Consider the following 12985-nt stretch of genomic DNA (forward strand, 5'->3'; position numbering starts at 1 on the left):
CACTTGCACCAATTCATGTGTACTTCTGGGTAATGCTTATTCTGTGTAATAAACTATACATTATTTACTAGTTCTGAAAAAGTATTTTTATAATAATCTGGAGACTATTATGGTATAGACTAAGAAATAGTAGATAAACCCCCTCCCTTTCCTGACATACACCTTTAAGAAAAAACTTGTATATTTGTACATTTAGTGAAGCTATTCAGTGTAAAACTTTGTATATTTAAAAGCAACTATTTTAAAACATGACTAGAGCCTATTTAAAGCAGCAATATTTTTTTTACTTGTGATCATTAAACAACAAAAGTACCCTTGAAATTAAAATTGGAACAACAGGCCTTTCTCTTCACCTTCTTACACCACATTGACATCACTCCTGTTATATTATTTAACTTTTGAATGATATTAAAAATAATAGTCAACATGAAGCAAACTTGTTTATTGTTTTTATTACACTTATATCATCTCAAAGAAAATGTTACTACAATGTTTGTGTATAGAATATAAATTAATGTGAAATATGTATCCCAAATCTTGTGAACACAAACACATATTAAAAGTATATATTACTTAGAAATCAATTCCTGAATAATAAACAGTGAATGCAACTTCTTTTCACTATCCCACGAAACTTTGTCTTCTGTGAACTTCAGTAAAGACTGGATTTTTGGAAATTCTTCAGATTAAAAGATAGCCAAAGCTTCTTTAACCAAACTTCCATAATTCAAGAGAATCACATTGGAAATATTAACAAAAACACAAAGTGCATACAAATTAAGACTTGATATTAAAGGACAGAACAATTGTTAATTTTCTTCAACCAATTCTCTTTTATAAATTAAAATTAATCCAAAATTCTTCCACAAAAACACTTTAGCATATTTCAATAAATCTGTTTCCCTTAATTATTACTACTTTGAAACATCTGAATATGTGCATTTTACTTTTGTTGGAAATGAATGATGGAATTCAGTTAAATTTGGTCAGCAAAAGACTTCAAATAAAAGTTCATACAGAGTGGCATCATTGACCATGAAACATCACATTATTTATCACTGCATTGTTTTTATTATTTATACCATACCCAAGACCTTATTTAATAGCTCTTTCATTATTTTCAATTGATGGTTTTGAAAATCTAACTTTTATGGAATGTAAACTCCTGCAAAAACTAGTTCTGCACTCCCTTAGTTATGATACACTTCAATAAACAGCCTTCTTTCCATACAGGTCACACAATCCTGTTAACTAATAACAAGTTAGAATTTGTTACTTAATCTGCAAAACTAATTATGCCAAATGACTTCACATTAGAAGTCCAGGCTTCTCTAAATTAATCAAAAAACAAGTTTTAAATTTTTTTTCTAACTGTGGGGAGTTTAGTTTACCATACCAAATTCAAAACTATTATGCAAAAAGAAACTGCAATTATTTATCATATTGTATTCTGTGTTGCTTAACCTTTCTTGACAAATGTACTCTTCATTGGGTAAATCAACTACATTCAAATGATTACAGTTATTAAAATAATATCAGTATAAAACAGCTTAAACACACTGTACTTGCAAAGCAGGAAGGAATGCAACATTAATATCAGGATAATGCTACTTGAATTGGAATGATTAGGTTTGATTTTTCATAGTACACAGACAAATAAAGTAACTAATCAAGGAATTAGCTTCTAATTAATTTGGAGAAAAAGCTGTAACATCTACTCATCTCCTGACACAATATTACTTTTTCAAAACAATTTGAAAGTCACCTTTAAATTACTTAATACACAAAATAAACCACTGTTATATTGAACTTGCTTTATAACAAAATATATCAGGATTGCCAGAAAAACAAGGCACCCAGATAAGCATGAACATACCTTACAATTACAACCTAGCTGCATATGGATAAAGAATATTTGCAATCTTTGTAAATACATTACACGATATTTATGATAATTCAAAACAATAAGTAACATTTGTATCTTTCACAGCATCAAATCTAAATTAAAAATATAAAGTATTCTCCACTCGGATAAAGAATTCTTTCCCTTAAGACATAATAAACTGCTAAACAGCAATGAACAAAACCCAATTAATAAGTTTTAAAGATATATTATTGGTGTATTAGTATTACTATCAAGTACAAGATTAAACCAAACATTTTTACAACCATCCAACAAAGCTGATAACCAAGTTTGTAATTTCGTCTAAAGTTATATAATGGAATGATCATTAATAAATACAAAAACCTGCAAACAGTTAACTTCTAGACAGTATGTACATGAGCAGATCACACTTTAATGTGCATGTTAGGTATGACAATATTTTCTCAAAGCATGCTGATATGCTTCATTAAGTGACCTTCTTCCAGACAGGTTACATAATCCTGCTAAACAATAAGTTACAGTTTGTACTTCCAATGTAGTAATAATCTAGTTTATATTACATTATAATGTACTAACAAACTTCTTAATCTTGACACAACTTTTATTATCCTGGGTTGCTTTACAAAATCCACATTTTTCTTTAATAAATCAATTTAGAGCATGCTAATAAAATAAATCAAAATATCAACCTTTTGAAATTGGAACTATATACAAAGGCCTTACATTTTCTTAGACCACCTTCTTGTAACTGGTCTAAACAAAATATCACATCTGAAGATTTTCTCTCCTTTTCTTTCTTTTTTTTTTTTTAAGATACACCCTGTCCCTCATTCCCAGTATAAATATATATATAAGACAGGTATGGTCATTTTTTTTATATACAAGCATATTTCATTCAATTTCTTTGTGGCAGGAATTCTAAAATATTATGGAAGAAATATTGGCACTAGAATTGTCTAAAAAAAATAAATGGACCCAATACTCTGTTTCCTTCAGGAATACAAAAATAAAATAATATCTCTTAAATATTTTGGTATGGCTTTTAAACAGTAATTATTTTCTTACAAAATAATATCTTCCCCAATATCTTTGTCTAATGTTAAACACTCTCTTAAAAATATATCCATTCATACCCAATAGTCATAAGTGTCCTCATTATTTACTTCTTAATTCCAAATAGAATCTTATATTTTTACAGATGCCACCGTTTTAAACACTCAGAACCTTTTTTGAACCACTCCTCCTTACTAGCACATGCTTCATCAAATCCATCTGAGGCAGCCATCTGACAAGCACCAAGGTAAGCCATGTGGTAACGATGAGGAGAGGCATGTACCTTCATATTGAAATTAAAACAATAACATATACTACATTTTCAAATTCTGTTATTTCTTGATCAGATATATTGCACAAAAAATCTAAACAGAGAAGTTATGTTAGCTTTGACAAGGCAAAATCATTGTAATGAAATAATATCAATCTCATTCCATAACAATACACATTACCAGTGTTTCTTACTTACACACCTTTGAATTTATTTTATACTAGTTTCTTACTAAATATTTTATTAGTACTAGAAGATAAATCTGCTGAAGGACTCTAAACTTTTAAGGCTGTTGAAGTTATTAGATTTTGATAAGTGTAATACTATTGAAAAATGCATCTCATCAGACAAACAATACACATTTACTCGTTTATTTTTATTTTTTTTTACTAATTTGCTATTCTTATGTATATTAAAAAAAAGTTATTTCTGTAACAGGCAGAAAGAGATATTAAATTGTAATATCGATGGAATAAAAAAACTGGACAACATATCTTACTGTACACTCTGACATTCACAACAACAACAAGCCAGAAATATTTACAGGTTTAGTAACAAAAATAATTTATCTCTTCAAGTTGGCTCTCACATAATCTTAACAATTCAAACCTTGGGAATAATTGTTGGAGGAGTCAGCTTGTCTATCTCCATTTCAAGCCTCTCTGCAAATCCTGGTAATAATGTCACTCCACCACTAAGGTAGATACTTTGAACCATCTCTCGGCGAATGTCCATGCTACATTCTTGAAAGGCACGGTATACTAATTTATGGACTCCTGGGTAATCCAAACCCCACAATTCTGGGGAAAATAGGCCCTCTGGTGTCTGAAATCTCCCTATATCTATAGAGATACTTCTAAAAAGTAAAATTGAATGAAATTAATTTGTATATTTTCTTTTTACTTATTTCATGCAAAATAGCATTTGGAATAACAAAAAATACTATGGTGTACAAAGGTCACCATGTCATAAGATATAAAATGAAAAATTGAAACCAGTTGTTTGCATTTCAAATTAACCCTTTTAGACTTTTAGTAAAGATTACAAGCTTTTGTACACAAAAAATCAGATTTAATAAAATATATTCACTAAATATTTGTTTATGAAACAGTGTTTCATTAATAGTTTAAGTGCAAAATGATTTCATATTATGATTCACAAAATATTCTGTCTCAAAAATCTCAAATATTATTTGCATAATCTCTAAAACCTCTTAAATACATTTCAAACGTTTGTTTTCAGTAAGATTTTATATTTTATGTTAATTTCAATATTCTAACTGTGGGATCCATCACTTAACCAAACTTGTAATCATTATGAGAAAAATAGAAAATACATATAAATTATGCTTTTGCCATGCTAGAATAACTACACATTATAACATGAAAATACAAATGTTTAATTAAAGTAGCTTAAGTCTCATAACACTATATATGAACATACATATATTTTATTATGCTGACCTTCCAGTCATGCCTACCTGTCATTACATAGCCTGCACTGACAAAGCGCACAGGCACACAGGTCACGTATCCAATAATATAAAACTGATATTTAGTTTTCCCTGTCTTGACTATGTTTTAGTGGACTAGTATTTTATAATATATAGTCACATTTAAATTATTATACACTATATATATGTATATAGATTATTACTATTTAGAAATAAATTAAACTTATTTTTTCTTAAAATATAGAACAATAAATCACGAAGTAAAACAAACAATTATCTCTTCCCTCTACGACCTTTGTACTTGGTTGTTGCCAGACACAGATTGCTAAGTCTTTTTCAAATTTTGCATGCAGATGATATCAGACAAATTTTTTGTTTAGGTTTTATACATACAATTGAATAATCAAAAAAATTATAAATAACTACATTGATACCATAGAACTCTAATTTATATCTCAACAAAATAAAAAGATACAAGGTTTTTACTTTATATTCGAGCTTGCCAATATTGATAATTTGTACAAAATTATAGACTTAGTATTTTGACATCACAAACACTTAATTTTAAACAGTGCTACATTCAACATACTACAACTCACTAAAATCTATATTTAAATGTGTTCTTTTCTATTTACTTTTAAGTTAAGAAATTAACTCATATATAATATTAAAGTTTGAATTAATCTACAATTTTATTCCAAATTTACTGACAAATTTATAAAATAGTAGTTCAATAATATTTTGAATGCAAGCAAGCAAACATGATGAGATGACCTCTGAATCATTACTCATTGCAGAAGGATTAAGCTACTTTACTGGCATGATCACCCAACAGTTTTTTTTTTCTATTTATGAAAATATGCAAATCGAGTTTGAAAAATGTTTTTTTTTTTTTTTTCATGTAACACATTTAGACTTTTATGCAAAAAAATATGTAATTACAACAATTATTGCAACTATGTTAAAATACTTACTCCCATGGGCATTCTGTCTGGAAGAATTGTTTTACAGTCAGGTTTTTCTCAATACTTTCTAGGTTTTCTCTAAAATTCTCCAAATCTTTCTTGTAATCACGAGACACAAAACAGGTTTTTCTTGAACATATCGTATAACATAGGCTTCAATGTCACTGATCAGGCTGAAATGTCAATATAAAAAGTATATGCAATCTGACTGATTATGGCCATTACATAAATTGTGTTTACAAACTAGCTTTTAAATTTATACACTTAAATACTGATATTTAGTTTAAAATAAAAACATTAAGGTAAACACTGAACATTAAATAGTCTAGCTGTTCAACTAATAAAAATGATAAACAATATTATGTTTCAATGGTTAAAAAAAAGGTAACAATCAAAGAAGGAAAAGATTCATATAAGCTCAGGAATTTGTAGAAAGTTAATAAATGTGTTTATAAAACAGTGCACTTGTGTAACATGTTTATGTCAATAAAAAAAATAAATAAATAAATGAAAACAAACAATCTAAATAATAAGAGAAATAGGAAATAAAATTTATTTTTAAAAACTCACCTAACATGTTTCTGTGTCAGTGCATGTCTGAGGTGATGAAGCATACGTTGCCCACCATAAGGTAACCTACTAACACCACTTTCGATAATATATCCTAGTAAAAGTTACAAGAACATTAAACTTCTAAACACATTTATTACTTTTTTTAACTTTATTATTAATATAGTAAAGTACCACAGTAAATTATGTGTGTATAACCTAGAAACAAATCTTAACATTTTAAAATAGCCTACAATTTTTCTACATATATATATATATTTGAAGAAGAAATCATAAATCTAATATTATATTGAAATAAAAAATACTGGTGAAGAGTAATTCTCATCTCAAATTACTAAAATCTTCTGTCAGGATGTACATTTTTTCAGTCTAAAATTTGTGAAAATATGTTTTAATCTATGTCTTCATGTTATAATTTAACTAATACTTTTAGAAATGTCTTGTCAAGTTTTTTCTAAATAACATCCATTATATCACTTGTGTTTTTTGTTCTTGTATACAACACTGTACAAGAGATGTCAGTACTAGTTTAAATATAAAGTTATGGGACAAATACAACAGATAAGCTTTTTGCTCAATTATAAAATGTCAAAAATATCTTTGTTACCATAAGTAATGGGAACAATGTCCATTCGATCTCCAATGTCTACAACAATTCCTGATGTACTATTGTAGGCATATAAAGATAAGATTGCCTGATGAGTTAAGTTGACTCCACATACACCAAATTCTTCAAAAAGTGTCTTGAGAATGGCACCTTGAGTTTGAACACTAAAGCTGCGAGGTACACAAACTTGAACCTGAAAAAAAAAGGGACCATAATTTTATATTTTTATATAATTATTATAAAATGGATTGAAAACAAATGGTTTAAGTTATAAGGGATGCAATATAAGTCACTCTATGAATGTTGTATAAGAACTTTATAAACCAAGATCCACAAAATTAACTATTTATCAGAAAAGTCAAAGTATATTACTCAACACAAACAGTTCTTTATAATGATAAAATAGCATGTGAATAACATCAAAACTAGTCTGATCTAAATACTATTTGTTCAACAGTACCACTTTGAGCTTTACGACAAACCTTTTTTTATTAATTAAGTACAATATATTTGAAACTTACTTTTTATTTTGGAAATGTTTATATAAAAGAAGCAAATTAACCTACTTTTCCCAATTTGTATTACTGGTTCACTTTTTAAAAAGAGCTAATAAATTCCCTAAAGATGAATTATAAAACTTTCATTGTTGATATTGTCATTTTACAATTATGTAATGTAGTTTTTTGCTATTGTCAAATGTCTATTTGAAAGTAACATACTTGTGGCAGATAGAAAATTACAACACTCTTTCAATATATATTAATTATAAAATTAACATGCATAGTTGCGTAGGGAGTTCATTTTGTTTTGTTTTTGAATTTTGCACAAAGCTACAAGTGTGCTATCTGTTTTAGCTGTCTCTAATTTAACAGTGTAAGACTAGAGGGAAGGCAGTCATCACCACCCACTGCCAACTCTTGGGCTACTCTTTTACCAACAAATAGTGGGACGGACCATCACATTATAATGCCTCTATGGCTGAAAGGGCAAGCATGTTTGGTGTGACAGGGATTTGAACCCATGACCCTCAGATTACTAGTCAAGCACTTTAACCACATGGTCAATTCAGGCCTCAAGTAATGAGGATTCCATTAAAGTTAGTGAAGGGTTTTAAGATCCTCCAAAATGAAATGTAAAGCCATAGTTGACTTAAAATCTGTTCAAATAGAACTAATATTTTTACCACAATGTGTTTTTAAATAGTCAAAGAAAATATTTAAGGCCAAATCAACAGAAAAAAAAATATTTTTTAAACCTAAATTGTTTTTCTCCTAAAAATTGTTGAAAATGAATTTAAACTTGTTTCTGTTCTACTAAATATCAGTTATTGCTTCAAACTGCTTCATAGCAGTAATAAAATGCACTGTCCCAAAATTTGCTGATAAATTTTAATACACATATATAAAAAAAAAAAAAACTTTTCCCCAACAAACTGTAAAAAGTAAATTCTCCCTTTCTTATAGGAGTGACAAGAAACTTTTCTGTTGGAAAAAATTTTAGCTAGACTACTATCAATGGCAATTTAAAGAAAGGTACTCATTACTGGAAGTAATATTAACAAATCCTTTATGGTTGAAATGGGTCAACTGAGTAAGTACATGGCATTCAAACAATGAAATAGTTTTAAAACAGGCTCAAAAATAATTTCAGTGAATAGCATACAGTTTTTTTTAGGCTGATGATGTACTATTTACTATGCTACTGTTCATATTGCAAATTTTGATTAATATAATTAGAGCTACTTTGAACAAACCAATACTTTATGAAACAAACTACCATAAAATAACAGATTTTGTTAAACACAAAAGCTACAGAATGAGCAATCTATGTTGAACTCACAGGGTTCAAAATTCTATTTTTTAGCAATTTAGTACCGTCATTTTTAACACTACTGACCTAACAGAATAAAACAGCATTAATTAGTTTTGTTAAAATTACATAATTATTCATTCTTTCATTATTGAAATTCATACAATTATTACACAAAAAAACATTCATTTGAAATGTTAATTTTGTAGATATATGAGTTAACATTAAATATTAATATACTCTTCAACACAAGAAACGCAAAAGGGATATTTTTGTTATTTTAAAGAGAAATATATGTAATAATGTTACAAGCTCAGAATATGTGATGTTACACATGTTAAGGCACTGATTGTCAGACCAAATTGACAATAAAAGTTGTGCACTTTGAAAATGGAGGAAAACATCGGATTTTTCGCCAAAATGCATGCGTGTCCAATAAATTTGTTTGAGAGATCTGCATGTTCTGCAAGTGCAACATGTGCAAAATCCCTATAAAAGTGATGGGTTCTCAGTTTCCATAGCTCAGTGTTAAGCCACTGACACACAATACAGTTACGCCAAGACTGACTGAAGCACAACACAACAATGCCATTGGTCGATTGGAAGCAGGCAAATCTCGATCAGATGTTGCCAGAGCTGTGAATGTCCACCCAAGCACCATCACAAGGCTATGGAATCGTCACCAACAACATTGATCAACTCGTGACCGTCCACAATCTGGCAGACCTCGTGTGACCACGCCTGCACAAGATCGCAACATCTGATTACATCATCTTCTGGATAGGACCACCACTGTGACGTCTACAGCCTCAACCATACCAGGGCTGCGTAGGATTTCCGATCAGACCATACGCAACCGTCTACGAGATTCTTAGGCCCCATGTGCAACCCATCATGGTGAACGTCAACTACGTTTTTCAACATGACAACGCCCGTCCTCACACAGCCTGACTTACCACTGTCTTCTTAAGACACCACAACATCAACGTTCTTCCCTGGCCCTCCAGATCACCAGATTTAAACCCCATCGAACATCTTGGGGATGAGTTGGACCGATGTCTGCGACGGTGACAACCTCAACCGCAGACTCTACCTCAGCTTGCAGCAGCTTTGCAGGCTGAGTGGACAGCCATTCTGCAGGATGTGATTCGTCATCTCATTGCTTCCATGGGCAGGAGATGCCAAGCAGTTATTGATGCTCACGGAGGGCATACTTGTTATTGATGTTGAGTGACGTTAAACTTCACCTAGTGAGCTTGGACTTCGCCTTTAGCAGACTTTGGATGCTCAGCAGTGAATGTGCAAAGTTTCACACATGTCATACAGAACTACCTGGAATAAACTTGTTAACAATTTGTCTCATATTTTGCCTTTTGCGTTTCTTTTTTTGAAGAGTATATTTTAAATTTTACAATAATGGAAATATTACGAATAATTACAGAAACTTCCTCTTTGGTTGCAATATGTATTAAGATATAAAATAGTACCTCAAATGTTTACTACCTTATACTTTCTTGGATCTACATTTAACTCTTGAAAGACCTTCTTGAAAAGCCCCAAAAGTTTTTCTACGTCCATGGTATGCTGTAATAAAGCTTAAAGTATGAATTAAATCTTTTATTTGATGTTTTGTAAATATTCATTAGAAAAATAACCACACTTTTTTCAGTAGTATAGATTTATATAACAAGGTTCAGTTTTACTTAATTTTATGCTAAGATTTCCTACACATGAAAATAGTGGTTAAACAGGAATTTCAAACAATATTTATTTTGTTGTTGTTTTTAATTAATATTATTATTATTAGAGCTACTGCAATGTTAAGTGACACAATTTATTCAACAAAACAAATTTCACCATATCCACAGATATCCTATTGTATTACATGAACATGTATGTATGTGTATGCATATAAAAGTTTATATACATTTAAAAGCTACTGGCATATAACAACTCAAAAACCAAATGGATAGAAATTTTAAGACTAATAAATTAACTTTTATGTACATTTATTTTACAATCAATAACTTATACATCTATAAAAAATAAAGATAAAAGTTAGTGTCTTATATTAAAAATAAAATATTACAATAAGATAATATTACAGTTTACATTTATTGCAGAATATGTTATGATGGTGTATAGTTAACACTAATCACAAGTCTATCAAATTTTTAACTTACATAAAATAAGAAGAGAGACAAGTATACCTTGGTAATTTTTGCAGATTGTGAAATGGGAAATGATAAATTAGATGAGCAGCGTATGTTAGGTTTCAGAGCCTCTATTCCAAACACCTGATTCTCACTATAATAAATTTACACAATAAATTAAACATTCCCACACAAACTTTCATAATTTTGAAGTATTAATTATTTTCATTAAAAAGTAGAATACCAGTTATTGGTTAACTATATTTTGAAACAGCCCAGGTAATTGTTATTTATAAATACATGTTTAATGTTCCACAGCCATTAATTCTTTAGAAATGTTTGTTAAAATAAATTTGAAGTAAAAAATGGCTTATTTCTTTTAATACATAAAATAGAGAACATCATACATCAATTGCATTTCTAAAATCACAAAAGCTAAAAGCCTGTAATTAAACTTACATTACAATAAATTATATAAAACATTTCTTCAAACAATAATTAGTATTATAAAATTTCACTAGGCTATTTGTAGAATAAGTAAATATTACAATATTATACAAGTAAAAAAGCACCTCAAAGTACTGAACAGTCAAAATTAAGATTTCTTACCTATGGTATTTGTCTGTTGCACAGATGGTTGGGAAGAAAACTTGAGGCAATGTGGCTATAAATGATAAACCACAAAATGTTAAATATTTTGCCTTTAATTTTTTTACTAGAAAATATATGATATTTAGAAAAGAAATATTTTATTTTTCACACAATAAACACTTAAACTATTGCTGATGAAAGGCCTAGTTAAAAAGTCCATCAGCAGCAAGCTTCATCACTGTATATCTTTCTATAACGAGTAGAATGCAACACAATTATGATTCACGTTTTTGTTGGGTTTTTTTTAACAACATGCTACAAAGTCTAAATACATATAGCTCTGTAAGCATCTATCTCAATGAAGATCATCTGCATAATCAACACTTCTTTAAAACAGTTACATACATGATTCCTAAAAGTAAGTCTTGGAGAAAATGCATTGTACTTAACATTAGTATGATTAACTTAACAAGTAACATCTAGTTATGCATATTCTCCAAATAATTAGTATATATTTGATGTTTGGAAACATAAATGGATAAGAAATAATAAGCTATTTCTTTCTGAATTCCCTCATACATTCAAAGAAGTTGTTTTAAAAGTATGTTTTATCAGTATCCATCCTTGTATGTTATAACAAATATTTCAAAAATTAAGTTCAAGTAAAGAACTGAACTGTGTTGAAGAAATACAATCTTTAAAAATTACTCTATCAAGTTGAAGAGGAACAAAATCACACAACGTTTTCTTGTTATGTACAAGAATTATAAATTCTACACACAGGGTAAACTAATCCATGCTGATAAAGTGCAGATCCTCCAGAAAGAAAACCTATCAAAGTGTAAAAGTACAGATCCTACAGACATTATGATTTTCCTGTGCTGAAAATGTATTTGCCATTAATCTCTTACACAACTAGTGTTCTTGTTCATTGCTGCCTTCTATATGCATAAACGTTTTTGCATGCCATAAGCCTTGCAGCTTCCACCCTTTTCTGAATCAACCATTACAAATGTTTCTCACATACAAATCATCATGCAACATCCTCCACCAATAAGAGTATAACACAGACACACACTCTTGATGCATGTGACTTCCTCTATTAATTCTATGAAGCTATCACTTCATATTTGGCAAAAAATGGAAGTATCATTTTTCAGCATAGAGGAAGGGTGGGAAGTGTGAGAGGAGATAAATACATATAAACACATTTTCAGTATAGGAAAATTATAACTTCTGATACAGTACATTACCTCCTCTGACATAAAGAGCTAAAATCCCACACTGAAAAGGTGGAAGGACCAGTTCAAGGGGAAAGAAAGAAGCATCCAAAGGACACCCCTAAACATTATATCCTCAAAGTAAAAGATAATACATGGAAGACCACACCACTATTTTACCAGGTATACTCTATGCCTATTGTGGAAAGATGGAGGAGCACATCCAAGTGGGAGAGAACTGTGACAGGATTTGCATCTAAATATGATATTTATGAAACTCAGTCAGAGAAAACATAAAAGCAGGTAAGATTAAAAGAATATGCCCATAGGTGTAGAGATGCTGGGGCATGACAGACCATATATGACAAGTTAACTATAACCAAAACCCATACTGCCAGGAACTGGCAT

The 12985-nt window shown here is 29.7% G+C and overlaps 1 protein-coding gene and 1 pseudogene across 3 annotated transcripts in view; one reads left to right on the plus strand and one right to left on the minus strand.

Moving 5' to 3' along the window:
• Positions 1-3218, plus strand: part of LOC143253080 (putative receptor-type tyrosine-protein phosphatase mosPTP-1) — a 235250-nt gene extending 232032 nt beyond the window's left edge. The window contains exon 25 of one of the 2 annotated variants that reach the window (XM_076506296.1): positions 3084-3218. In XM_076506296.1, coding sequence (XP_076362411.1) covers positions 3084-3098 — 15 coding nt within the window. In that variant the 3' untranslated portion in view covers positions 3099-3218. The remainder of the gene's footprint in view (positions 1-3083) is intronic. The other variant, XM_076506298.1, reaches the window with a different exon arrangement.
• The window catches only part of LOC143253081 (uncharacterized), a 146761-nt pseudogene continuing 134203 nt past the window's right edge, over positions 428-12985 (minus strand). Inside the window, exons 12-19 of the transcript XR_013029362.1 lie at positions 11376-11430; positions 10824-10920; positions 10117-10197; positions 6805-6997; positions 6198-6291; positions 5637-5800; positions 3819-4065; positions 428-3221 (exon numbers count right to left, since the gene is read on the minus strand). The product of XR_013029362.1 is annotated as an uncharacterized LOC143253081 (transcript). The remainder of the gene's footprint in view (positions 3222-3818; positions 4066-5636; positions 5801-6197; positions 6292-6804; positions 6998-10116; positions 10198-10823; positions 10921-11375; positions 11431-12985) is intronic.

This window comes from Tachypleus tridentatus, chromosome 6 (assembly GCF_004210375.1).
Source record: "Tachypleus tridentatus isolate NWPU-2018 chromosome 6, ASM421037v1, whole genome shotgun sequence".
In the NCBI taxonomy this organism is placed as follows: Eukaryota; Metazoa; Arthropoda; class Merostomata; order Xiphosura; family Limulidae; genus Tachypleus; species Tachypleus tridentatus.